Raw genomic sequence first — 27,468 nt, 5'->3', positions numbered from 1 at the left:
AGAGAGAGAGAGAGAGACTGACTTGTAGAATTGCCTATTGAGTTTGATTTTTTTTTAATTCCACAATCAGACTTTCTGTTATTTCCCTTCTTCCAGCTGTCACCAGCACATGAGTCACAGCCACCTTTGTTGAGTTTAGCAATGACCTCAGCCCTGTTGAGCGGGAGTTGACCTCTGTGTCCAGAGACAGGCTTTCTAGGCAGTCCCATCACTGGAATATTTTCCTGAGGGTAACTGAATGAGACTTCTGTCTTCAGAGCTCCACCCACTGTCCACAGGAGAGGAGTGCCCTGATGGAGACTTGGCCCTCCCTTCTATACCAAGGCCTCCTTCACATTCTCTCAGGCCTGAAAAGATCAGCTTGTCCCTTCGTGAATCCTCCTGTTTCTATAGTTGAGGCTACAGGATAGCCTGAGAAAGAAAATCACTCCTTTCTTTTATGGATACATTGGTCCTCCTCCTCCCTCCAAAGGAGTGCCGCCCCTACTCAGCAAAATAGTCCTCTGGTTCAAATTCTTAAAGATTAAACATTCAGGAAGAATAAAGAGGTAGAGGAGAGTCATCTCTGTGCCCAAGGGTGAGAACATATGCTATACTATTTATGGTCATTCTAGAACTACAGTGTTAAATATGTTAGTCACATATGGCTGAAGTAATTAATAGTAAGTTAAAAATTTAGTTCCCCCCTCACTAACTAGTCACTTTTGAAGTGTTTAATAGCCACTATGCTCTCCCATCTCTTGAGCCAAGGGCAAAGGGAATACTATATTATATAGTACAGCTATAGGAAACTTTCTCATCATGGAACATTCTATTAGATAATTTAGAGACATGATATATTCCTCTAGATTCTGCTCATGTTTCAACACATCATTTGATGTGTTTCTTTCTAATTTTTTTTATAGTGCTAAGGATCAAACCCAGTGTTTAACATTAGCTAGATAAGTGTTCTGCCATTCTTGTAGTAATGAAAACTTTATTCTAGACTAATAAGCGCTATTAAATGCTGGTCAATGGTATTAAGTATTGTATTTAAAATAATTGCAGTTCATGGAGAGGGAGGACAAATATTAACTATCAAAATACTGGTTGTATTTTCCTCCTGTTTTCATTCTTCTATTCCTTTCCACAAAGTATTCCTTTTCTTTCTACATTTCCTATACACTATCTTGTTCCAGGTTAGAATTCTTGAAGTGGAATGGTAGACCAGGCTTCTAAAAGAAAATGCTCAGATTGGAACCAACAGTTTATGTGTAGCATAGGGATAAACAGTGAATCAGAGTGTCTCCAAACCGTGTGCTGGGAAACAAGCAGAGCAGGGAAAAGGCTGAGACTGAAAAGAACAGGATGCTCCTGAGCCAGAAGTCTGGCTCTCTGGATCATGGGTCTGAAGGTTAAAGCCAACCGGACTGATCTCAGCCATCTTGAGACTAATGAGTCACCAAATGCTCATGAGTTTCTTTGGGTGACCATTTCTTAATCATAATCCCCTAGTTCCTATAACATTTTTCCATAGATATGCATCCTCTATTCTTAAGGAGTTTGTTCTTTCCTGGGCTGTATTTGTAATGAATGTAATGAATACGTCAATAGTGAATTAAATGCAATGTTTAGAAGCAAGATAGTTTTCTTTGATTTCTCAGATGAGTTGTAAGAACTATGTTATATACAAATTCTCTCCCTTAATACACATTTACCACACCTGACATAGGTCTTTTAATGTTTGTGCTAACCTTTGGTGAAAGCAGGAAAAACATCAAGGAACAATGTCAGAAGGTGGAAGGCAGAATCAGGAACCTGCAGCCAAAGGCCACAAGGGACAAGAAGCATCATAAAGACTAAATTCTTGTAGACCCTATGAAGAATGGGAAAAAGCATCCTATAGCTTCCCATCTCTTGGCCCAAGGGCATAGTTATCCCCATCTGTGTTATAATCTTTAAAGTTTTTCCAGCCTTGACTTAGTTTAGCAGTCTGGATTTTACTTCTACATTCCTTCCCAGCTCCCTGTCACCTCCCCTGCCCCAGCACCCACTAAATGCATAATCCAAGCTCCTGATGCATATTGCACTGTTTGCTCTTTGTCTTCCAGCTGTCTCCAACTTGGACATAGAGAGCAAGTTGAGTGTATACTACCGTGCACCATGGCACCAACAGCGAAACATCTTCCTCCCAGCTACTAGGCCACCCTGTGTAGAGGAGCTGCACCGCCATGCCAGACAGAGTCTGCAAGCCCTGCGCAGAGGTAACTGATCCCAGGCTGGGGGCATTTCTGGGAGAACATCAGAGGTTGTGCCATCTAGGTTTTTTCCTGTCCCATTAGTCCTATTACCTCCTTCGTTAAAGCAAGTGTTTTGAAATGCTCCCATTTCTACCCTGAATGAAATCCATGCATGATGTCAGCTACGTGTATATACAGTTAAAATTACCATTACAGCCTTAATATGATCACAAAGAGAATTCCAAAAGGAAAAGTATTAACAACACTGTATCTCAATGTTCAAGTGCCAATTCACAATTGTATTAGGTAACATAATAAAAGCAGTTAGATGTCTGTACCTCTCAAAAATAAATTTGAATTAAGTAAAGACAGAAGCCATTTCAAACAAAAAGTCTAGAGAAAGGAAGGAGGCCTGGAGGTAGGGGCAGGAGAAGAGTCATGAAAATTGGTATAGTTAACAGTTATTTGATATGAGCAAAGTAATACTCTGGCTTATAATTGAAAGGGAATTAGATTTGACTCAGGAATAGATTCTATGATTCTTTCGATAAGAGATTTGGATGGTGCTTTTGAAATTTGTATGGGACCTGGAACCTTTTTATTGACCATTCAGTGAATTACAGGATGGCTGTCAGGCCTGGCTTCTGCCCAATCATTCTAAAAATCTCAACAAAGCTCTCAAGTGCTCTTCTGTTTCTGTTGAGAATCTCTGAGCTGATCCAATGCCTTCATTCTACACGGAGGTGCAAAGAGGGATAAAATGTGAGGAAACCTGTCCAGGATCATACAGGCTAGCTTCAGAGCCAGGACCAAGCCCTGATCCTCTTATTCTCTAGCCAGAACTCTTCCTACCTTGCCACATACTGTGTCTCATGAAAATAGATACTTCACATTTGCTTTTCTATCACAGTATTAAGAGCACCAAAGATAGGCATATAACAGTCTAGGTAGAGGATGAACCTTTCTTACTTTCCAGTGCCTTTAAACCCATTAGAGTAAGAGGATTCAAAATGCTCATTATCCTTTAAAGGCCCCCCCCCCCATGGATATAAGAAGATGGTATGTCACATTTTTCTGACCTTTAGATTTTTTGTTATGGAAACAGATAGTATATACACATTCACTGTATTTGTTTCAATATTCCCCTACACTTATTTAAGGATTGATAGTTTACAAAAATCTTACAATACAAATAAAATGTTTGAAAGCTATTACCAGGATGGTAACAACATCCTAAGTATTGTTTCCATCAACATTTGTATGACTTCTGGTTTTTCTCTTTTTAATAAAACAACCAACCTACAACTGTCACCAAAGTATTTGTCTAAAAGTTTTTAATTCATGTTATTAGTAGGTAAGACACTATGATATTTATATTCAGTTCAGCTTTATGGTTGGACTGAAAAAATTCTTCAATAAATTTTTAGTGCAAGGCTTCATCTAGAAATCTTCCTGTCTACTATAACATTCCAAGGCAACTTCCCCATAATCTATGCATCCTCCCAACATGCCACATATAACTGTCATAACTGACCACTATATCTGCCTTCCACTGTTAATCCATGAGCAACTCATGGGCAAGGATGGTGTCTTATTAATTTATTATATTCAAAGCATATAGCACAAATTCTGCATATGGTACATCCTCAGTGGGTGTGTATGGAAGGGAATGAAATTCTGCAGAAAGCTGATTGAACATTGAAAGCACTATAAGATAAGTACTGAGGAATTTTATCATTCTCACTAAATGCCTTCACAGATCCCATCATTAGAGAGCTTGAGTAACATTAGCCCAGTAGACATCATTCTTTCTTATCATTTTATTATTATTAATCAGCCCTCCCTGATTAGATTTTTATAGATTCAACCAGATAACAGTGAGCTACTCATAAGCTATCATATTTCATTGCTTCATCGGGTTTGGACTTAAGAGCAGAACTGAAAAACAGCAAGTGCCAATATCAATTTTCTCTGAAGTTATTCCTGGGGCATAAGAGATGGATAGACAGCCTTCTGGGCTTTATATGGAAGACTATAGAGGCTCATTTTGCTCTACTCAGACTGGCTTGTTTTGTGGTTGGCTCAATAGCAAATCTTGGGTGTAGTAGTTTTAATAGCACTGCAGAGAGCCATAAACAGGAATTATAGGCATCATAGAATTACAAACATGCAGTGGTGTAGAATTAAAATTAGCAAGCAACATATATATATATATAAATAAACATATACATATATATATATATGTTTGTATATATATATATATGTTTATATATATATATGTATATATATAAAATCCTTGCCTAAGAAGCAGTAATGTAACTGCATATCCATTAGCATAACCCATGTCTGCCACCTGGTGGTTGGGACTAATAGCAAACTTGCAGACAAGGGCTTGGCTCCCCAAATGTGACAGTGAGCTTCCCTGTAGGGAGTCTCTATTTGGACAACTGGAATTGCCTTGCTTTCATGGGGAGAGAGGGGATGGTGAAACATGGATAAGTAAAACTGGGTAGCTGCAGATTTGTGCTCATTTGGGAACTGAGATTAAACTTTAAATTGGCTGCCTTAATCTCATCCCCCTACCCTGAACAAACTGTACTGAAAGTCAGGCATTATGCTAGATCATAGGATTGAAAGAACAATCACGTGTGGTCTCTGCCTTCAAAAATACTTGGTGTAGTGAGGAGGATGACCAAGTAAGCAAATAGGGTCAATTCAGTACTATGGGGATTAAATAGAAACGTGTCTGTCATGTCATACAGCCTCAGGGAAGTGACATCTAAATGGATTTCAAGTTGTTTCGAATACAATTATTGCTTTTCCTCTTTCTTAGCAATTCTTTAATGCTCAGTGCCAGTAATAACTTTAAGTTATGCCATCTTTTATGTTCATAAAACACACAGAGAGACTAATACATGGCTATAAAGAGAGAATTATATTTTATATTTTCTTTCCTTTCAAATTTTTGTCTGGTGTCTACGTTTTATTGGTCTAAAGGAATAAGGATGAAGATTTGACTGCAGTTGCAGGCCCTGGTGGACTGATATTGTCTCTAGCTCACCACTGGCAAAAGTCGTATTAGTGAGGGATTACTTTAAGCTGCCTACTTTTGACCTGGGTAGAACAGAAGTTGTATTTATGATAGGATGGGAGAGAAATGGTTGAAAGGAGAATTGAGTGATATCCCCCATCTCATTCCACTCTCCCTTCACTTCTTTCTATCCAGTAGCACATATCTGCTCTGCCTAGCGAATTTAAGAATGTAAAAGCTTTTCTTTGGGCTATCTGTTAGAAAAAGCCCAATGTTTGCTTGCAGAGAAAAACAAGGGTGACATTAGAGTTGGGAACTTGATCTAAGGGCATTTAGCTCAAAATTTCTTGATAAGCATTGATTTTAGAGGCATTATAGCAAAACCACCTATATGATGTGTTTTTGAAGACCTTTCTCCAGTTGTGCATGGAAACCAATCTTTTTTGGAGAACTCCAAGCAAAGGAAAGCAAGGAATATTGTCATGTTTTCCTAACCTATATACTAAGCTTTGGTAATAAAGAGAAAAGACAGTCAACTTACTGATGGAAAGCAGAAAACTAGAGAGAGCTTAATTCCTAGAATAGACAGAAAAATAAAAATAAAACAAGCTAAGATGGAGACTAGCTCAAACAAGCAATAAGTTATAGAGATCCATGAAGCACTAATGGTACCAACAACACAACCCATCATAAATACAGAATAGATCTAGTGTATGGGATGCATTCTAATTTTCAAAAACCTAGACTGCAGTAAAGCATTAATTTGTTCAATCCGTCAACAAGCATTTAGTGAAAGTCTATTTCACACGTGCTTTAGGACCTCTGATCAAAAGACGAATGCAACTTTTAATCTCTGTATGTAGCCTTGTGGCGTAGACCAGTAAGTCTTGCTATTCAGGAAGCTAGGCAAGAAGATTGCCAGGTTTAAAGTTTGCCTGGGTAATTTAAGTGAGATTTCATCTCAAACACACACACACACACACACACACACACACACACATACACACACACATACACACACGCACACGCGCGCACGCACGCACGCAAGCAGCTTTCTCTCTTCTCTTGGGTCCATTTATAGTTGAAAAGGCTGATAATAGAGAGGTGATATTTTTGTCAATACAGGGATATAAATGGGAAATACAGGACCTTGGGAGAATGGGCATCTGACATCACCTGAGAATCTTCTCAGTTTTACACAGGCAAAAACTAAGGGAGGAAAGTGGAAATGGTGCCTTATAAGTTATGGTGTTGTAACTATTCAAAGAATTAAATTAAGGTAAAATATAACCAAATGCTGAAAAACCCAAAACCTCTTGCTCTAATGAGTGATTATATTTATCTTTTACAATGTTTGTAGGTTGAGCAATACAGAGGTTAAATACACTGAGCTATGTCTGGACCACTGTTCACTGCACAGTGATCTTCATTCCTTAAATCTGTTTCTACATCTGCAGATGAGGGACAGGATTGATGCCTATTTGTGTGGGGTTGTTGCATGGTGGAGCTAAGAGCTTCAGTAAAGCATTTCTGGAACACGTTAATAAACACTGGGCTTTATGACTAATATTGTACGTGGCATGGATGGTACTAATGTTAAACAATGCAAAACCAGAATGAAAAATAGGATTCACCAATTTGTACCTTGATCATTATGAAGCCTCTGGAACTTTAAGCTCTGGGGATGAGTGTAAATTGTAATTCGGGAGATAGCCTTTAGTGTGGGCAAGGGATATTCTGAGGTACACGGAAATACTGTTATCTCTCTCTTTTTCTCTCTCTCTACTTATCTATCTATCTATCTATCTATCTATCTATCTATCTATCTATCTTTTGTGATATTGAGGATCAAACCAGAAACATTACAGTGATTTTTTTATTTAATTTTTTTAACTTATTCAGTTTACATCTCACTCACTGTCCCCCTCCTGGTCACTGCCTCCTACAATCCTTCCCCTACCTCCCCTCCCCTTCTCCTCTAAGGGGTTAGGGACTTCCCCAAGTATCTCCCCACACCCTGGCACTTCAAGTCTCTGCCAGGCTAAGAGCTTCTTCTCCCACTGAGGCCACACACTGAGGCCTGACAAAGTAGCCTAGTAGAACATATCCCACAGACAGGCAGCAGATTTTGGGACAGTCCCTGTTCCTGTTGTTCAGGACAGGAACCACATGAAGGCCAAGCTGCACACTGGCTACATATGAGCAGGAAGGCCTAGGTCCAGCCTGTGTGTTCTTTGCTTGGTAGTTTAGACTCTGAAAGAGTCCCAAGGGTCCAGGTTAGTTGATTCTGTTGGTTTTCCTGTGGAGTTCCTATCATCTTTGAGGTCTGCAATCCTTCCTCCTGTTCTTCCATGAGAGCCTCCAAGCTCCATCAACTGCTTGTCTGTGGATGTCTGCATCTATCTGAGTCAGCTGCTGGGTGGACCCTCTCAGAAGATAACATACTTCTGCCTGCAAGCATAAACGAGTACCATTCAGTGTCAGGAATTGTTGCTTTCCCATTGGATAATCTCAAGTTGGGCCTGTTATTGGTTGACTATCCCCCTCAGTCTCTGCTCCATCCCCTGTGCTTACATTTCTTGTAGACAGGATAAATTTGGGGTTGAAAGTTTTGTGGATGGGTTAGTGTCTCTATCACTCCACTGAGATTCCTGTTCAGTGATTCTTATTATGAAGTCATGACTACTATATTCCCTACCCTCAGATATTTCTTAGCCTTCTCCCAAAGGCAGCTTTATCCTGGAATGAGAAAAACACTGTCACAGGGATTCCTTTAGTATCTCTGGGAGCACAAGAGTGTAAAGCCCTATGAGTTTTTGTGGGTATCAGGAAGGAAAGGCTTTTAGATGGCTGGAATAAGATGGATGCTCATAATCCAGTTTTCTGGAGGAAAATAAAAGATAAATAAAATAGCCAGTGCATAACATTTGCTAATTTCTACTTTCTGTGATCTATATCTATATCTTTATATCTATATCTATCTATCTATGCATATATATATGTATATATATATATATATATGTCTAGTCTATTTCCAGATATCTATAGTTGAAAAACTGTGTCAAAATAATTCCTGACTCCACAGAGTTCTTTCCTGGATCTAGTGTACTATGTCTGTATCTATTCTGTGCTCGAATCCTTATGGCAGCAAGTCTTCCATCATTATTCTCAACATTTGTTTTCTTTTTTTAACTTCTGCTATTTTGATATAAATTGTGTTGTACTTATAAGTGAACCTACCTTGTTCCAAGATTATAACATGGGACCATGAAGATGGATGTATCTGCCCTTGTATTCACAGCAAATGAATGTTCAGTTAAGAAACATTTTAAGAGTTTGATATGGTATATAGATTAGCTAGATTAAGGAGAGCTCTTTTTTTTTTAACAGCTTTTTGCTAACATTCTCAAGAGGGGAAAAATTTGAAAATACCAAGTCTTTTCATTTTGTTTGTCTATTCTGCACCCTCAGAACACCGGAGCCGAAGTGATCGCAGAGAGCAAAGAGCTGCTGCTCCTCTCCCCATAGCTGCTCCACCACTGCCAGCCTACCCTCCAGCTCACAGCCAGAGGAGGCGTGAGGCCAAGGACCGCCACTTCCCAACAGTAAGCATGGTGAATGCTGTTGATTTGTATTTGCTTTTCTTGGGCATCAAAGGAGGGAAACTGGGCTGGCTCAGAGGGGAGTGAGGGAAACTGGGCTGGCTCAGAGGGGAGTGAGGGAAACTGGGCTGGCTCAGAGGGGAGGTCATAGGCATGTAGGAACTCCTTTCATTCCTTTTTGGAGTACACGCACACACACACACACACACACACACACACACACACACAGAGAGAGAGAGAGAGAGAGAGAGAGAGAGAGAGAGAGAGTTGAGGACTATAAAATCAGATGACAATTTCACTTTGAATCTCAGCTCTGCATATATGTTTAGGATTGAATTATTTTCTTTTCTCTCAGTTCTTGTCTTTGTAATACAGAGATATTAATGGTATTAACTTAGGCCTTGAGGATGCAAAAAGCTTAGTACAGGGACTGACAGACCCAGAATAAGACATCTATAAATGGTAACCACCATCGCCACTACCATTATTACTACTGTGACTCCATGGGAGATGCTGGAAAAGAACTTATGTGATGTGAGATTTACCACTCGAATCAATCCTAAGTTCACACTTTCCCATTCAATTTAAGAGGCTACTTCTCTAGGGTAACCTATTACTTCAGTGACATTACTGTGGGTGGTTTCAACTTAATTTGGGTGGATGTGGCTGTAACTCAGACCAAGTTCTCAACTCTGGACCATAGATGATGAAGACCTGGACTTGAGTGGAAACAGCTGCAAACTCAGCCAGCAGCTGCTGCAAACACTTCGCTCCACATGTGCCTTCTGGGGCTTCAGTGGGGGATAAGTAAGCATTTGTGCTCCTGTGTACTTGTATCATTGAAGTCAAGAACTATGATTTTGTGACCAAGCCAGACCAGATTGCCCTAAAGTTTGCCAGTATTACTACTCTCTTAATCTGGTTTGAGGCCCAAAGTCTGAAGTTATAGCAGTATGTTCATGTATTCATATTTTTTGTTTGAAATTAAATTCATGACTCTAAATCCTATACCAATATGGTCCATGCAGTATGCAAAATAGTACAAAATGTCTAGGTTCTATGATGACAAACATTCAGATGCAAACATACTTCATATAAATGAATCTATATGTCATAGCATATCTAGATAATGGCCCTGAGCAAGACTAGAATGATCTAGAGAAGTGGTTCTCAACCTGTGGGTCATGACCCCTGTGGAGTTGTATATCAGGATCCTGCATCTTTGATATTCATGTTACAATTTGTACCAGTAGCAACATTCCAGTAGCAGCAAAAATAATTTTGTAGTTTGGGGTCACCATAACATGTGTAACTGTATTAGAGGGTCAGAGCATTAGGAGGGTTGAGAACCACTGCTCTAAATGAAGCTGCATATTACAACATATCCAGATAAATCCTTGAGGGATATTAGGTGATCTGCAGGTAGTTCTCTGGTCTGCAGCCAGCTAGTGACCACTAAGTCCCTCAGTTGAATACATACTTGGCACTATGCTGTATTCAACACATGGTTGTGATGCAACCCAAGGATAGGAAAAGGAAGCTTCTGATGCTCTGATTCATCAGACAGAGTGCTTACACATGCTAGTGATTTGTTATAAAAGTCCCTACTCAGTACAAGTTCTTATTAAGTTTAAATCTGCTTGCTAAAGCATTTGCTTCTAATGAGGTATTTTCTGCATAAAAATGCTGAAAATATTTTCCCATTCACTGTAATGTGTTTTGCGGCTCATTAAGTTGGTTTTCTCGGGGAGGAGGTGAGACAGAAAATTTTTGAGTGTTTACTGAGGTGACAAGAAAATATAATCCTTTTTATAATCTGCATAATTTTTAATGATGTCTAAATACCTAAATAAGATGATAGGGAAAGACTTAAAGTACTGACTAGCAACGAAGGTGCTTCATTAACCCTTCAAATAGCAATGAGAGGATCCTTCTGTAAATGTCTTAAAGTTTGCCTATCTGGAATTTCTTAAATCTTGACATTTCCAAGCCCCTTGGGGGGGATTTAGCTTTCAATTGAGTTTGGGTCACCAATTTCATTAGAAGATTTTTCATTCAGGTTATACCTCATGCACTTGGCTAGAAAATGGTTCTGTGTATTCAGCTTAAAAGACCATATGTTGCTTAAAAAGTAAATGTTAAAGAAATAAGGATAGGAAATTTTCAGACAAAACCCTGGATACACATTTTCTTAGAGAACTATTGGATAGATATTTTATTAGACAGTAACTTTCTCCTTTTAATCTATAAGACTTTGTTAAACCATTTTTCTTCCCTTTAAAAATCATTCATAATAAGAGTCTGGTATATGTTTATTTGTTTGTTTTTTCCAGTACTCTATGGGCCACTATAATATGCTCAACATTGGCATGGTCTTTAAAGCCAAACTGCCTGAACTTGAATACTAATTCTACCATATAAGCTGTGTAGTTCTAAACTAGTACATCCTTATTGTTGTCTTAAGAATAGATAGTACCATATAAGTTTGGCACCAAAAGTCAAACGTGTTTGTGAATAGTGCTTAACACATGGTAAGTATTCCATAAATATTAGGCCTGCTGCTGCTGCTACTGTTGGTGGTTGTAGGTGGTAGTTTGTCATGTCCTTGATGTATCTGCCATATAATGACAAGACTGTAGCTTTAAACTCCAGCTGTCTAATTCTTTTGGCTGTATGATTTGGAAAACATTGTTGTATCTTTCTGAATCCTAATTTCTTTCTTTCTTTTTTTATAATTGGATCCCAGTTTCTTTGAAAGATAGTAACAATCATTTCAACTTTGCAAGGTCATTAAGTATATTTCATATGATACTATATGAATATACCAAACTATATAAGATTATTATATACAGTATATAAATAAGATTAAATTATGTTTATGCAAGCCCCTAGTACAGTCCCCAAAAGTATCTGAACCTGGATTCATAATCAATTATAATAAAGCTCTTATCATCAAATGAAAGGCCTGGAATATTTATGCCCTCATAAAATTAGAGGAAGTATAAATCATATACTGTTTCTACAAGAAACTAAAAACTCTAAATATTCATGCCCTTTCATTCAGCAATTCTACATCTTGGAATTAATTCCAAGGTAATAGATCAGTCTATGAAAGTGTGGAGCAGAGATTGAAGGAATGACTATCCAGAGACTGCCCCACATGTGGATTTATCCCATATACAGTCACCAAACTCAAACACTATTGTGGATACCAACAAGTGCTTGCTGACAGAGCCTGATATAGCTGTCTTCTGAAAGGCTCTACCAGTGCCCGACTAATACAGAGGTGGATGCTCACAGCCAACCATTGGACTGAGCACTGGGTCCCCAATGAAGGAGCTAGAGAAAGGACCCAAGGAGCTGAAGGGTTTGCAGCCCCATAGGACAAACAACAATATGAGCACACAAAACCAAAGAGTCTTGTCGGTCATCAATGGCAGGAGAGGCCCTTGATGCTGTGAAGGCTCCAGTGTAGGGGAATGCCAGGGCCAGGAAGTGGGAGTGGGTAGGTTGGTGAGTGGGGGGGAGGAGGGGGGAGGGGATAGGGGGTTTTCAGAGAGGAAACCATTAAAGGGGATAACATTTGAATATGTATAAAGAAATAAAGGAATAAGTGAATAAAGCAAATATCTAATATAAAATAAATAAAGAAATATGAGTAAATAAAGAAAATATCTAATATAAAAAAGAAAAAAGATCAGTCTATGTTACAATTTATTCACTAATATGTTCATCAAAGCATCTTTTTAATGGAAAAAATAATATATATATATATCCCAAGTCTCCAAAAATGAGCTTAATTTAATAAGATTTGATACATATTATATCATATTCTACAGAATGTAATATTATAGTATAATAGAAGAATGTTTCATGACATAAAAAACTATATATTTCATTACTGAAGATTTTTAAAGTCTATAACATTTTATAGAGAGTATCACCTCAAAACATGTCTAGGAGCGAGTATCTGTGGATAAATGACTGAAAATCTATATAGCTGTGTTTCCTAAACCATTAATTGAGCTGTCCTATGACAGTGTTGTGAACTTATACAGAGGCCATGGGATATTAAACATTTTCAAAAGACACAGTGTCATTACCGCAGTGACATCTGGCAGTGGCTCCATAGTAACTCCACAATTCCTACAAGTAAGAAGAGATGCTTGGTTTTTTATCAATATAATTTACCTAAAAGCTTTTATAAGACAAATTCACAGGGAAAAACTGTTCACATTTAGTTTAAAACCTGTTATTAGGTGAGAATCTAAGGAGTGCCCCTAAATAAGAGCATCTCCTGTCATCAGGGTGACAAAGAGGGTGGTTTCAATGAAAGATGCACTAATAAGATTATCTTTTCCAAACTGCTCTTGGATTCTGAAGTTCTACCACTAGCAACTCTGTATTTCTTTCTTACTATAAGAGACAACAGGGTTCAACTTTAGGATATCAGTTTTAATAAAGGGTAAAAGGCTTATATTATATGAAAATAAAACAGAATCCAGGAAATTAATTTTAGTACATCTCTGTGGAATCTAAAGTGAGTATGGACTTGAGCTGCAAGACAAGGATCAAAAATAACCCTCTATAAGTGTACAGCCTTACATGGTATCTCAAGATCCTGATTACACCATTATGGAAAATACAATTCTTAGAAGTAATATATATGTATATATATATATCTTTTATATATATATATATATATATATATATATCTTTTTCTCACATGACTGGGCTGGTATCTGCAGATGCATTTGTTAACTAGCAGAATACTGACTCTATATTGTGGACAAGAGACATAAGGAAAGAAGGTGTCATCAAAATATGTGTTTGCATACAGAACAAAAACTCAGTTACTGAAACTCATTTATTTTTAGGTAGAATTCTTGAGTAATTTTCTCCTTGCTTAGGTCAAATTAGGAATAACAAGTGGGTATGAGAATATGGAACATTTGTCAGAGCCACAGCAGGTAGCTTCTTCTCTGCAAGTGCAAACGTAGTTTGTCAATATTGGTCAAAGCCATTCCAGATATAAATTCAAGATAGCCCTTGCAGAAGTATTTGGTAAGCAACAACATTTTTTAACAGCCCAGTGATGTTGATTGGAAAACTTGTTTGAGGAAGCTGAGTAGTGCGTATGTCTTTGTGTATCTGTATGTCAGTGTATCAAAATGCGCACTGAGCCTTCTCTGCAGCTGAAGACAGAGGTGCTATAGTAGGTCCTTATCTTTCTGTATTTCCTTCAAAAGTGATACAGAACAGCAAGGGTGAAAATGAAGCTGCACCACTAAAAATGTAGCTACTATCGAAATTACGTGAGGCCAGATAATGCCTGAAATACCACATTAATATGAGAAAAAAAAAAAAACCACCAAGTCTTTATATATCTCCTCTCGTCACAAGGTCATGGAGTTGTTAAAAATCAACAACTAAGTGGAAGCAAGTTACTAGAGTGCATCTTGAGGTGGTTCTGGCCTATGCTTCAAAATACTTTTTTAAAAATTGTTCAAATAGCCATATCTACAGGAAACAGATATGTGGAGGTTTGAACTTGAGAAAAAGACGGAAAGGAAGGCATGTGTGTCCATTAGCAGCCAGAGGTGAAGAAACCGAAATAAAACCTCAGGTTAGCAGGACATGTAACTGCCGTCTTGCTAACGGCAGAAACCATTATGCTAAAATATCTGGGTTTTGACAGTGCAAAAAAGGTGGTGCCATTAAAGCATGGATCTTAGGAAACACACCGATGTCATATAAACAAAAAAAATAGATTAGATAAACTATGTAATTAATTGGAAATATTAGTGAAAGAATGCACGAGGTACAGATTTTTATAACCAACCAACCAACCTTCTTCAACTACAGTGACTTAAAGTGGAGTTTTCAAACAGAGGAGCTTAGAGAAGTTTGTACTCATGAGGAATCTCATGGGAAAAAAACTCCTCTCTGTGAGGAATGTACCAAAGGACAAATGTCATCCAACTAGGGAAAAGCTGAGAAAAGGTCAACAAAGTGATAGTTATTGTGCATATTAACACATGGAGATATAGATCCAGAACTACAGATATGGAGAATATAAGGGGGCTGAACTAATGTACAGATGCTAAGTATGATAACAGAAATAATATAACTAAAACATGAGATAATAGAGCAGTAAATAAGGCAATAAAGTTGCCTCATTGGTTTTTGTCTAGGCAAAGAATACTGAAAAACCAATAGGTTTTACTGTTGGTTCAAATGATGGAAAGGGGACGAATTAAGCAAAATTGTTTGATAAAGCTGGAGAGCAAAGGCACATTTTAAAGAGAAAGAAATGAACAAATATAGCAAAATGCACACAATTACACATATTAGAATGTCATGTCAATTAATGTGAGCTTAATGTGTAAGTCACACCATACTACACAAGAGACACACTTAAAATAAAATGTTCTAGAAGATTCCATAAAGGACAGAACAATGATATAACAAGTAAATAAAATAAGAAAGCAGTGTGGCTTAAAATATAACACTCATGAATATTAATTTGATAAACAAAACAGCTACATTTATCAAGAGCAAAAACTGTAGGATAGATATTTGTGTATGTATGTATGTATGTATGTATGTATGTATCTATCTATCTATCTATCTACCTATCCATCTCTATATAGAGATAGGTAGATTGTTCCATTAGACTACATTAATACATTTCTCTCAGTACAAGATAGAGCAAGCAGACAAAAAAATAGATAGGAGACAGAAAACTTAAAACAAAAATTATCAATAAGGCTTCAAGCCCTGATGACACTATTATCAAACATACCCATAGAACACTTGTAAAAATTATGACATAGATTCAAAATGCCAACATTTCCTAAATTAAAAATATTATAGGTTTTGGAGAAAGTGTGTCACTGGGGGTTGGCATCAAAGTTTCAGAAGCTCAAAAAAACAAAAAAAGAATATTATAGGTAGCATTTGATGATCACAGTGCAGTAAAGCTCCAGATTCCTAAGAGAGGCAAAGAACCAGAAAATCCTTTCTGCCTGGACATTTTAAAATTTCCTGTGAAACATTTAGTAAAAGAAATACCATGAAGTGACACTATACAATTTCTTTTTAAAATTATAATGAAGATATACAACAGAATCTGTAAAATAAAACAAGAATATACATAGCACTATATTGTTAAAGGAGAGTAAATTCCACCTCCAAAAATATTGCAAAATAAAGCAGAAGAAATATAAGTAAGCAAATAACACTAAAGTGGAAATTAATAAAGCTGAGAACAAAAAAATAGCAGGCTTAATTAATAACTGAAAATCCTGGTTGTTTGAGAAAAATGACCAGGAAAAATGTAAATAAACAATATAAATCATGCCAGCGATATGAATACTGAACAGAAAATTAATGTGAGCAATTAATTATATATAAGAGATTTTTATAAACATCATGCAAACAAATTTGAAAAGTTAAATAAAGGAACAATTTCTTAGAAGAATAGATACTGCCCAAATTATCCCTTTTGGATAATTTCCTTAAAAGAAACAGTCACTATTAAGAACCTTGTACCAAGGTCCAGATGGATCCCATAAGAATTTTATTTACCTTTCAAAGTCCATAAATTCCCAAAGTGCTACAATTTGTTTCAGGACATTGGAAAGGAAGTAAACTTCACTATTTTTTTCTATTAGGTATGTATAATAGTATACATACGAAAATCTCATAAGGAAAGTTCATAAAATAAACTTCACAAGTATATCATTCCGTAAGTATTGATTTTAAAAAATTAAAATAAACACTAGCAAACATAATGCATGCCGAATTAAGAAGTTAGTGATTGAATGAGATTTATTTCAGGATTGAAAGATACATTCATTATTAAAGTGTTTATTAGCATTGTATGCTGTATGCTAAGAGGAAAAGCACAATGTCAATATGTCCTTGGAAAATGCTTGACATATTTTACAATCTATTTATTCTATTTATTTTAAAACTTAAAAAAATAAGAATTGAATGATACTTCATTGACATTACAAAATACACATATGCGTTAGCTCAAAAGCTAGTACTTTACTTAATGGTAAATCATGAGAGGCATTTATACTAAAGTCTGGAAGAAGACACACAAAAGCTCACTACCTGTTCTACTGATTAATATAGGATTAGATACATTAACAAGAGAAGTTTAATAAGATAGATCAAATAAACAGATAAGAGTTGAAAAAGACGTACATCTGTATCTATCTGAACAGTATGGCAGACAGTTTCTTAATAATCAAAGGGGAAAAATAATTCAAACCATCAACACCTTTCAGAAGGAAGCAGAATCTTAACACACAAAGGTCAGTTACCTTTATTTATACAAATGATAGCCAATTAGAACTAGTGCTAGATTATCATCTGAACCAATAATAAAGGGTTACTCTATATACCTAGGAACTAGTTTTCCAGAAATGTATAAAATCTGTATGAGAAAAATTTCACTAAACTTCCTAAAAATATAAGACTCATGAAATAAAAAGATATTCCCTGGATTTGGGAAAAATTGTAGATAAAATGCAGATAGGAACATAACACTCATAGATTTCTATCTCACACATGAAAAGGAAATCCACAGTGTATGTGAGTAGGGGTATGTGTACATGTGTGCATGTGTCTGCTTGTGTGTGTGTGTGTGTGTGTGTGTGTGTTATACTAGGGAGTAAGCCCAGTCAAGCTCTCTACTACAGAACTATATCCCAAGTCATCTGTTTACTTTTCACTCTGAGATAGGGTCTTTCTAAATTGCTCATTCTGACCTTTAACTTACACTGTAGCCCAAGATGGTCTTGAACTCTTAAACTTGAAATTGTCTTGCCTCAGTACCCCAAATTGTTGTGATTATAGGCCTTTCCCACAAAGCCTGACCAGGAACCATATTAAATGGTTGACAAATACACAAATACTACAATAACTGATATCCATCTCTGAAAAACAAAAATCCTTGATGTTTGCTGTGGAAAAGAGCATCATAAGGTTTGCAGTTTGTGAGTTCCTGGGAAAGGATAGAAGGAGGCTGGTAAGAAATTAGAAGCAAGGCTGTAACCCTGTGTGAATAGGCTTCCCATCCACAAGGTGAACATGATAGCTGATGGATGTCTGAATTATGTTTTGCATTCTTCTACAGCTCAGTTCAGCTAGGTGCAATCCCTGCATTCACTTAAGAGTTTTTCATGTATGAAATCGTGCATAAGCAAACACAACATTTACATTATGTTCAAATCACGCTCCTAAGATACCAATTGCTTTGGAACTAATGCAAGTTTTCAAAATGAGCATAACAGCACTGGCTGTAGAGGAAAGATAAATCAGAACAAATGAGGTTGGTTTACATACAGTGGGGTGGGTGAAGATAAGAATGAAGGAATAGAAAAGAGGCAGTGGTGCTGAAGAAGAATGGCATTTCTTAGAGCTTATGTTGTTGTTGTTGTTGCTTTTGTTTATGCATACCTTGTCATCTTTGAACCCAGGTGATATTTCATGCATCCTTGACCCATAAATAAATAACATCAACTAGAATGTGAGGGGAACCCCAAGGGGAAAGCAAACAATAACAAACCAGCCTAACTGTATCACAAATGAATGATAAACCCACCCTAGAGGAAGGGAAAGAAAATACCTAACCTTGATAACTTTGGGAAAAAATTATTTTGGTTTGGCCTCCTTTTATTGTAATCAAACTTATTTATTTATGCATCTATAACACTAATTTGAAATGGAATGATCAAGCCCAGGCCGAGATTAAAATGGATTATTATACAGCTAAGAGAGGAAAAGCCATAAACTTAGGACTTTACACACATTAAAGAGCCTCACTTGATTAACGCATGACTCTTAGGCAACCCCTGTATTTATAGTGAATGCCTCATGGAATGATACTTGCGTCACCCTGCCTGCTTCCCATTTGCTATCCATTCTCTATCCTTTTGCAGTGGTATTACCAGCCATTCCTTTGAGAACTGTATATATATTTTCCTTCATAAGCAAGGAAAGAAGTAAGTAAACAGCGAGTCAGAGAATGACAGCTGAAGACAGATATATGAATGGAGAGACTATGCAGACAGACTTTCGGATGTCGACAGCCTTATCCAGTGAGGTTTAAATTTAACTAACTTTGGCAAAGAAGCTGTTTTGGCTTGCTCAAATGTCTGTTTATTCCAACACTGGTTGTGTCATAGGTGCCAGACTCCATGTTTCTAAGGGATTAGCAGTGGTCTACATAAAAGCAAGAAAGCCAGTGTAACTAGGTAACTAATGCTACAATATATTTGATGCTTTGAATTTCTGTTAGGAGTTGACCACAGGAAGCATAGTCATTTGCCAAGAATAAAAATCTTAAAGACTCTAAAAGCCGTCTTTAAATCTTGACCAGGAAAAATTAAGTACCCCCTATGCAGCAATCTTTTTATTTAGGAACATGAAGGGGAAAACATTGTAATGAACATAACATTAAGGCATAAATAATGCAATGGAGGGATGAACTCAGGCGGTTTTGACAGTCCCAAGACAAATTGTCAGAGCAGCCATTCTGGTGGTGATGGTGCACCCAAACTAAGCAAACCTGAAGGCACATGGCTGCTTCCTGATAAATCAACTGTACAATATTAAGGTGTGCCACATTGATGTGTGCGTGGAAACTCAGAGGCCTGGGGAACATGGAACATGGGCAAGCCACCTGAACATGAGGCTCTCTACCTCTCACTTGCTAAGAAGAACATCCCCAAAAAGCAGCAGTCATTTGATGAGGGAGCAAGCGAGCGAGCAAGCAAGCAAGGGGTGGGGACCAAAAGACAGTCACATTCTTCCCTGAGGCGTGGTGGTTCCTGAAAAGCTTCTGGGGAGACAATATCACAGAGGGAAGGTAAATATAAACTTCTAGACTACAGAAGAATTTTGCCAAGTTAAAAATATATTTAGCAGACATAGCTTGGAGTACCAAAAAGAACAGAGGAATTTTAAGGAGTAATATGAATCTCGGAGTCTAAATGACCAAGCAGAAGGGTCAAGTGGATAACAGAAAAGCAGGAAGCAAAAGATGTATGGAAAAGTCAGAAGGTTGAAGGAAGTACTGCGCACTACAGGGAAGGCAGAAGGATTAGAATATATTTCTAGTGAAGGACTTTAGCTGGATGTATCCTGGCAGGATTCCCTTGTTCTTTTTCTCAAACCTGGTTGATAGGTGGCATTCATCAGCAGAACAGTTAAGATAACATTTGTAAATGAGGAGCCAGGAAATGGATATAGAAGAGAGAAGACCAGGAACACCATTTCATTATGCTCTATTTACACAAAAAGTGACTGTGTTCACAGAGCACATCTGGAGCTAACATCAAGCAGCAATAGAATGAAGAGGAAGGGAATAATAGTTGGACAGGACAACTCTCATATTCTGTTTCTTAAATACTATTCCCAAAGAACAATTTAGTTTTGGTCCTTTGGCCAAAAAATTAGATGCCCATGGGCTTGAGGGATGGCTCAGCAGTTAAGGAAACTTGCTGTTCTTCTGGAGGACTCAGGCTCATTTCCCAGCATCCAACACATTCAGTGTCCTCAACCACCTTTAATTCCAGCTTTAGGGGATTCTTCACTCTCCTCTGGCCACACTGAGCACTGCACTCACATGTACAAACTCATACATTCCTAAACAGATAATTTAAAAATAAAAATAAAATCTTAACAAAATAAATTAGATGTCATATTCTGTTCTAGGTCCACTTTCTCAAAAACCTTGACAAACTGTGGATATAGCACTGTCTATCCAATCAGCTTTGTGGATTGGTCCAATTTACAGTAGTTCCCAGTTGCTCACTGAGATCCTCATCTCAACATGTATAACACCTGAAATAGCTCACCGTGGGATATCTTTGTATCTTTATCTAGATCGTATAGTTGCAATACAAAGTGGAGATTGTTGATTACCCTGTTGAATGGTTCTGACCCATTCACTGCTTTGCTCTTTATACTATCTTCAATCATTCATCAATCAATCAAAATTCTAATGAATCCAAGAAAGTTCACCTCCATATGGAAAGAAGACTGATCGGAGGGTTATAGTTGAGTTCTAGAATTTGAAGACCATCTTCCCAGCTAAGATTCCCAGTTTCTTCTCTGCCCAGGCTAGTGACACAACTGTAGAGGCAGACAGTGTGTCTGCAAATGTCTCTCTCAATCCCCACAAGTGTTTCACTCAATAGTAGCATGGAGACCAAGAACTCCATCCCAACCCAAGAGTGTTCCTAAGAGCTCCCCAGTCAGAAGCAATAAGGTGAAGCTGATTTTAATCTTCTAATTAAGAGCTTTTTATTTTTTCACAAAAGAATGAGTTAACAATTCTGAAACTATCTACCTATATGCTAAGACTGAAAAATTAATAAATATGTTGTCAATAGCCAGGTATGCTACCATTGGAGAAAGGAGGTATAAATAAGCTAAGTGAGAAGTCAAAAATGAGCCCTGAAGTATAGGATTGGAATCTGAAGTATAAATATATACTCATATTCATACACAGTTATGTAGATATATAGTCAGAAAGTAAATATATGCATGCTTGTATGAATATATAGATATGTATTGCCTAGCTTATCTCAGAAGCCTTGTAGAGTTAAAAGAACTATGGTAACACTGAGCATATCTAGTCACTAGATCTTGTCTTCAATACATAATAAAAGGGCTCCTTGGAGAAAACGTTTATCTGAGACTGGGTTAGGAAAATATAAGATAAGTTTGGATTATCTTGTAGTATCAGAAAGTGTGAGATTGCTCACAAAATAGTAGAGAAGCATGTAAGAGAACATAGCAAACAGCCAGAAGGAGCTGTCATTGGACAAATTTGGTACACTTTGAGCAGTAAAATAAGCAATTGTAGTAATGATTTATAATATAAAAAGATAAACACTAAGAGTTGTATGTGTGTGTGTTCACCTATAGAAGCACATTCAGAGGCCAGAGATTTGACACTAAGATTGATTCCTAAATTGTTTCTCCAACCACACATGAAACTCACCATTTTAGCTAAACTGAATGCCCAGTGAGTTATTTCCCTTGGGATCTGTCTGTGCTTCCATTGGTGTTACATGCAAATACACCATGCAAGGCTTTCTAATGTGAGTTCTGGAGATCCAAATTCAGGTTCCCATATTTCCACAGCAGACAATTTCCTTACTAAGTCATATCCCCAGGAGCCCTACTGAATGGATTAAATAGATGAATAAGTTAACATATGAAGGATAGACACTCTTTCTTACAAAAGAATTCTAATTAATGAGTGTGAAGGTAATGTTGAAAAAAGATCACCAATTAGCCAAATACTGTGGCAAAAAAAAATTGCAGGCAATAGTCAAGAAGCAATAGAAGAAAGTTAGTTGGGTAAAAAACATTGAAAAACAGGATAGTTGTGTAGTGGCAAATTTATCACACACACTATGATTTTTATTACAAAGAAATGGTAACATTAACTCAGAAGCCTGATAAACACAATTTTAACCAAGTAGTGAAAGGTAAGAAGTAATGGGACATACCTGTATATGATCTCCTGGTAAGATGTATCAAGAGTCCATTTACACAGGACTCTTGCCAAACAAAGCCACCTCAGTCTCAGCATGAGAAAATAGCGGACGGATCTAAATTTAAGTCAATGGTATAAAATAATTGATCACTATTGTTCAAACATGTCAAGGCCATGACAAACAAAAAACTAGGGAACTACTAAAAATTGAAGAGGATTAAGGAAATTTGAGAAATAAATGCAAAGTACAATCCTGGATTGGATCCCAATTGAGAGAGTGGATATGAATGACAAAACTGGCCAGATTAGGTAAGATTATTTAGAGGAGTTGCTCTCGACCTTCTTAATGCTGCAACTCTTTAATTCAGTTCCTCATGTTGTGGTGACCCCAAACCATAACATTATTTTGCTGCTACTTCATAACCATAAAGTTATGGCTGTCTCACATTCAAGCAGCGAAGAATGCAGTAGTTGTTCAGTCCATGGTGCTAAATGTCTCTGAAATCCGAATCTAGCACTGAAGACATGTAGGATTCTTGGAGAGCTGTTGGGCTTCAACAGGCTATGTTGGAAGCCTGAAGACACTGACTTTAATATTAGCAAAAGAATGCAGCCATGGAATCAACAGGATAGATGAACTTGCCAGCAAGTGTGAAGCAAGCATGCAAAAACCAGTTTCCTTCACTTACATCCTTTTATCTGGAGCATCACTACAAGACACCACCCATATATATTGTGGGTCTTACCACTTTAAACAGTCTGATCAAGAAAATCCCTCCAAAGAATGCCCAACATCTTGTCTTTTAGTTGATTTGAGATACCATCAAGGTAACAACTAATATCTACTATTATAAGTACACCCCTCATCAACTTAACACTCCATCATGTCTCTTTACATCATGTTTAGTTTCTAAATGAAAGCAACAACAAAGACATAATCCTGCTTAACACAATAACTATGCCACATACAACCACTAATGTATTATATATTCTTTTTAGAATCCCTAGCAAAATCCCTGGAGGAATGCTTCACATTTTTTTACTGTCTCATAATTTTATATTTCAATTGATGTTACATTATATGTTAACAAAACATAGAGAAGAAAGAATAATTCCCCCCACCTATTTTTCTTTTATTTTTTTTTATACTTTTATTAGGAAAGCATGCATACACGAGCATAATCACATATGTATTTGCGTATTTTTGGCCATATCCCACTGAAATAGAATCTTTGTCAATTAGTTAAGGCAAATGAAATTTTTAAAATATTTTTATCCTTTCATTGAAATAGAACATCGTAAGAGAGACCATCTTGGTTTCAATTTCATGTCTTTAGGTCTCCTTGCTACCAACCTCATTTCCTACTTTGTTCTGTATCTTTGTCTTGAAGGAATGCCCTCTGACTTTCACTGCCTACTGTACTTGCTAGTACTATACAAGGGACAAGATATATGTATCATAAGTGGTAGGCTAGAGTTAAACCCCAAAGGGTCAGAGCATATTGATATAAGCCATTTGCAGCTGAATAGAAGAACACCAAGTTATGGCCTGCATTGTCTCCAAAACATTCCTGCACAATTGAAGTGGCATACTCTTCCTGGAGCTTCAACTTATAGCACAAATATCTTCTTAATATATGTATCTATATGCACAAACATGTTCTTAACAAATACAACAGAAAAACTCGTTTCAATTAAAATCTGTGTTTCTACAACTTGTCATATAGCCTTTCTTGGTATTTATAACTACCTTCTACTACTGCCCATTCTGTTTCCTATACCTTTAGCAAGCATCCTTAGCAGGTCTTGGTTCTTTCTCTGGAGGAGTGACTCATACCTTCATCACTGACGAGTCTGAGCTATTTGTCATCCTGCCTGGATTCAATTGTAGTTTCTCCTTGACCTTAATCATAGGACTCAGTAAGCCTCAAGAAATGCCTTATGGTGTTAAGATCTCCTGTATTCCAGACATAATCTTCCTTATCTACATTGTGGAGAAGCAATCAAATGTCTCCCTAGGAGTCTGAGTGAATCACCCCTCCTCCTAAAACTATTATTCCTTTCTTAGCTTGTTGACTTACGGACATCAGAAGTCAAAAGTAGCCAAGGGGAAGTATTGGTTTCTAGTTCAGTGGAGGGAATTTTAGTTGTATCTCCTGGAAGAATCACTCTCCTCTCTGAAATGAAAAGTTCTAGGCCAGCATAACTTAAGGTCCAGGAACAGAAAGCAAAAATATTCCAAGTGGGTGACTAGGAGTGTTAGTGAATGAAACCATTCCTATTTCTACTCTTTGATTTCTAGAATGGGTATGGGAGAGACCATACCATGCATTGAGTATTGATTCAAGGCATATACAATCTTCAGTAGAGCCATCAAGGATACTGTTTCCTAATTGACACTAACTGTATCTTTAAAGGGTCATTTTACAATTAAATCTAGCCAAATGATTCAGGATGTTAGAGAGCATGATAATTTTGTTAGTTATTTTCTTGTTGGTGTGATGAAAAAAGAAAACACAATCAAATGCAATTTAAAGAAGAAATAGTTTATTTTGACTTATGGCTCCAAAGATAAAATCCCTAATGGCAGGGAAGACACAACAGCAATCAAGGAAATCATGATAGCAGAAGTGGGAAGCCAACTCTCATCCCCACAAAAAAGGCAAAGAGAAAACTGGAAGTAGGGTGAGTCTACAAACACTCAAAGCCGACCTCCAAGGATGAACTTCCTCCAGCAAGGCTCCACCTTTCCAGACAGTACCACCAACTGGGGACCAAATGCTCAAAAAATATGAGCCTGTTGTTGCTAGCCTTCCTTGCCATGGTCCCTCATCCCAGGCTGGCAGTTGGTTTTAGCTACCATCTGTTTCTATATTTCCCACAGCCAACCTCATCGCACCTTCCCTCTCTCTGTCTCTCTCTGTCTCTCTCTGTCTCTGTCTCTGTCTCTCTCTCCCCCTCCCTCGCTCCCTTCCCTACCCTCCCCTCTCTCCTTACTGTCATGATGTAAGTTGAACATTCTACTCATGGCTCTGCCAAGCCAGTCCCACAAGGATGGAACTATGAGCCAGAATCTTTCTTCCCTTACATTGATTTTCTCAGTTAAATGTCACAGTAACAAAAAAGTAATACACTGGAAGACAAGAGCTTGCAATTAGTTTAATAGAACATTTCAGAACCAGATACTTAGCACACCTCACACTAGCTTACCTATCCTGCAGTCTTAGACTTTAGATGGATCTTGCTGGTGACTGTTATTGTAGTTTCTATTCTAGTGTAGTGTTTGAATAGAAATAAATCATCATAGTGCCTGGCATGTAGATACAGATGATAGCTAAATCCAGTTGCCAGCTTGGGGTGATGGATCATTGCTAGGATAATGCTACAAGATGGAGTAGAAAGCCCCTGCTTCCTCTTCTGGCTTTTTAGTCTCCTTCTAGTAGCCTATTGGCAGAAACTAATGGAGAGCTGCTAACAAGACAGAAGTGTTTGTAGACCTTCAGCATCACAGAGAATAATACTGGAGAATAGATTTAGAGCAACAGACAATCACTTGATCAGCAGCACAATAGCTAATGGAAGAAAGCTTTAACCAGGGAGCCTGGTTCACATTAAATATTTTGAAAAAGAAAGAAAATGCTTTGTTTCAGAATTAGTTTTGCATTTCTTTTTAAAATATTAGCCTGACTGTGGAACTGTCAATAAAATTACTTGTCTGCATACATCATTTTACAAAATAGACTCAGGTTGAATTCTCTTGCAGACCTGAGACTCACACTATTCAAAATATAGACAAACAATGGAAATAGAATAGTCTTCACAATAAAAAAAAGAATTATCGATATACATAGCATCTTGGAAAGATTTCAAAGCCATTATTCTAGGTGAAAGAACCTAGTCTCCAAAGGTTACATACTCTACAATTTCATTCATATAACATTCTCGAAATGACAAAACCATGGCGATGTAGAACAGATTAGTGGCTGCTAGTTGCTAGTAGCAGGGTGTGTTGTGACAATAAAGTGATAGCACAGGGGAAGTTGTGCCCCAATCATGGCAGTGGATCTGGAGTATGTATGTGTGATGATATCTGTGGAGGAGTTGCATGAGCATAGGTAGAAGGTATGTGGTGTGTGTGAGAGAGGGTCTTATGCTCTTTAAAATTTCGCTGTGTTGAGGCCAAGGATGACTTGTTGAGCTTTTGTACATCTACCCTGAATTACCTGTGCAAAGCTTCAATGGGAATGGGAGTCAAATGGGGCAACATCTCCCCACTTCTGGCTTCTTCTGCTGACTCCCCTTGCTGGCCCCTCTGATTCTGGTGAAAGGGGTTGTGGTGTTTGTAGCAGTTCCAAGACTTTTTCCTCCTAGTGCTTCAAGGCAGGACCTGCTTTTTCCTCACCTGTATCTTTTATTTGCTGTTAGCATTATTTGAGGATTGATGGAGCTGAGTGACCCTTGGCACGGATTCCCATCTCTGGCAGAATTGGCCACAGGGAATGAATTCATACTTATTGGCACTGAGCTCTCAGTCGGTGTATCAAGTGAGACTCATTTTGTGTTCTCCTTGACAGTCCACAGCAATTCCTAAGAGTGAATGACTGAACTAAGCAGTAGGTACAGAGTGTCCTCCACTCTGGTCTCCCTGAAGACCTCTTTTCCATTATGTGGGCCTACTTTATACAAATGCTTCCAAATATGATTTTGTTAAGCTCTGTGTGTTTTAAATATTTCATTAATAACCCATGATTAAACAAAGTGTTCCTGAACTTTAAAATATTTTTTAATACTCTGTTACCCCAAAAATTGCTGTTCCATTTCAGCTAAGGCAAAATGTTTTATGGTTGAGCAGTTGCTTTCAGAGAGCCAATTTTTGGATAAAAATTGTACCATTACCCTTGTCATTAAAACTTTTCTCACTATGGGTAAATTTCACATCCCAAATGACTACCAACAGAATGTAATTAAAAACAGAGTGACTACATGTTATTTTTGTGTGTGGGAGAGTCTGGTCTCTTTTCCTCTACATTCTTATTTTTTTTCTGAAATATTTTTTTTTTATTTAGATATTTTCTTTATTTACATGTA

General features: G+C 37.4%; 1 protein-coding gene across 6 annotated transcripts in view; it reads left to right on the top strand.

The window, feature by feature from the left end:
• Nhs (NHS actin remodeling regulator) overlaps positions 1-27,468 on the top strand; it is a 332,793-nt gene that overhangs the window by 281,768 nt on the left and 23,557 nt on the right. For 4 of the 6 annotated variants that reach the window (XM_031370596.1, XM_031370577.1, XM_031370620.1 and 1 more), the window contains exons 2-3: positions 2,091-2,243; positions 8,722-8,864. In XM_031370596.1, coding sequence (XP_031226456.1) covers positions 2,091-2,243; positions 8,722-8,864 — 296 coding nt within the window. The remainder of the gene's footprint in view (positions 1-2,090; positions 2,244-8,721; positions 8,865-27,468) is intronic. The other 2 variants (XM_031370603.1, XM_031370586.1) reach the window with 1 other exon arrangement.

The sequence above is a fragment of the Mastomys coucha genome, chromosome X, assembly GCF_008632895.1.
Source record: "Mastomys coucha isolate ucsf_1 chromosome X, UCSF_Mcou_1, whole genome shotgun sequence".
NCBI lineage: Eukaryota > Metazoa > Chordata > Mammalia > Rodentia > Muridae > Mastomys > Mastomys coucha.
Note: the sequence above shows the minus strand (reverse complement) of the source record. Positions and strands in the feature narration are given on the sequence as shown.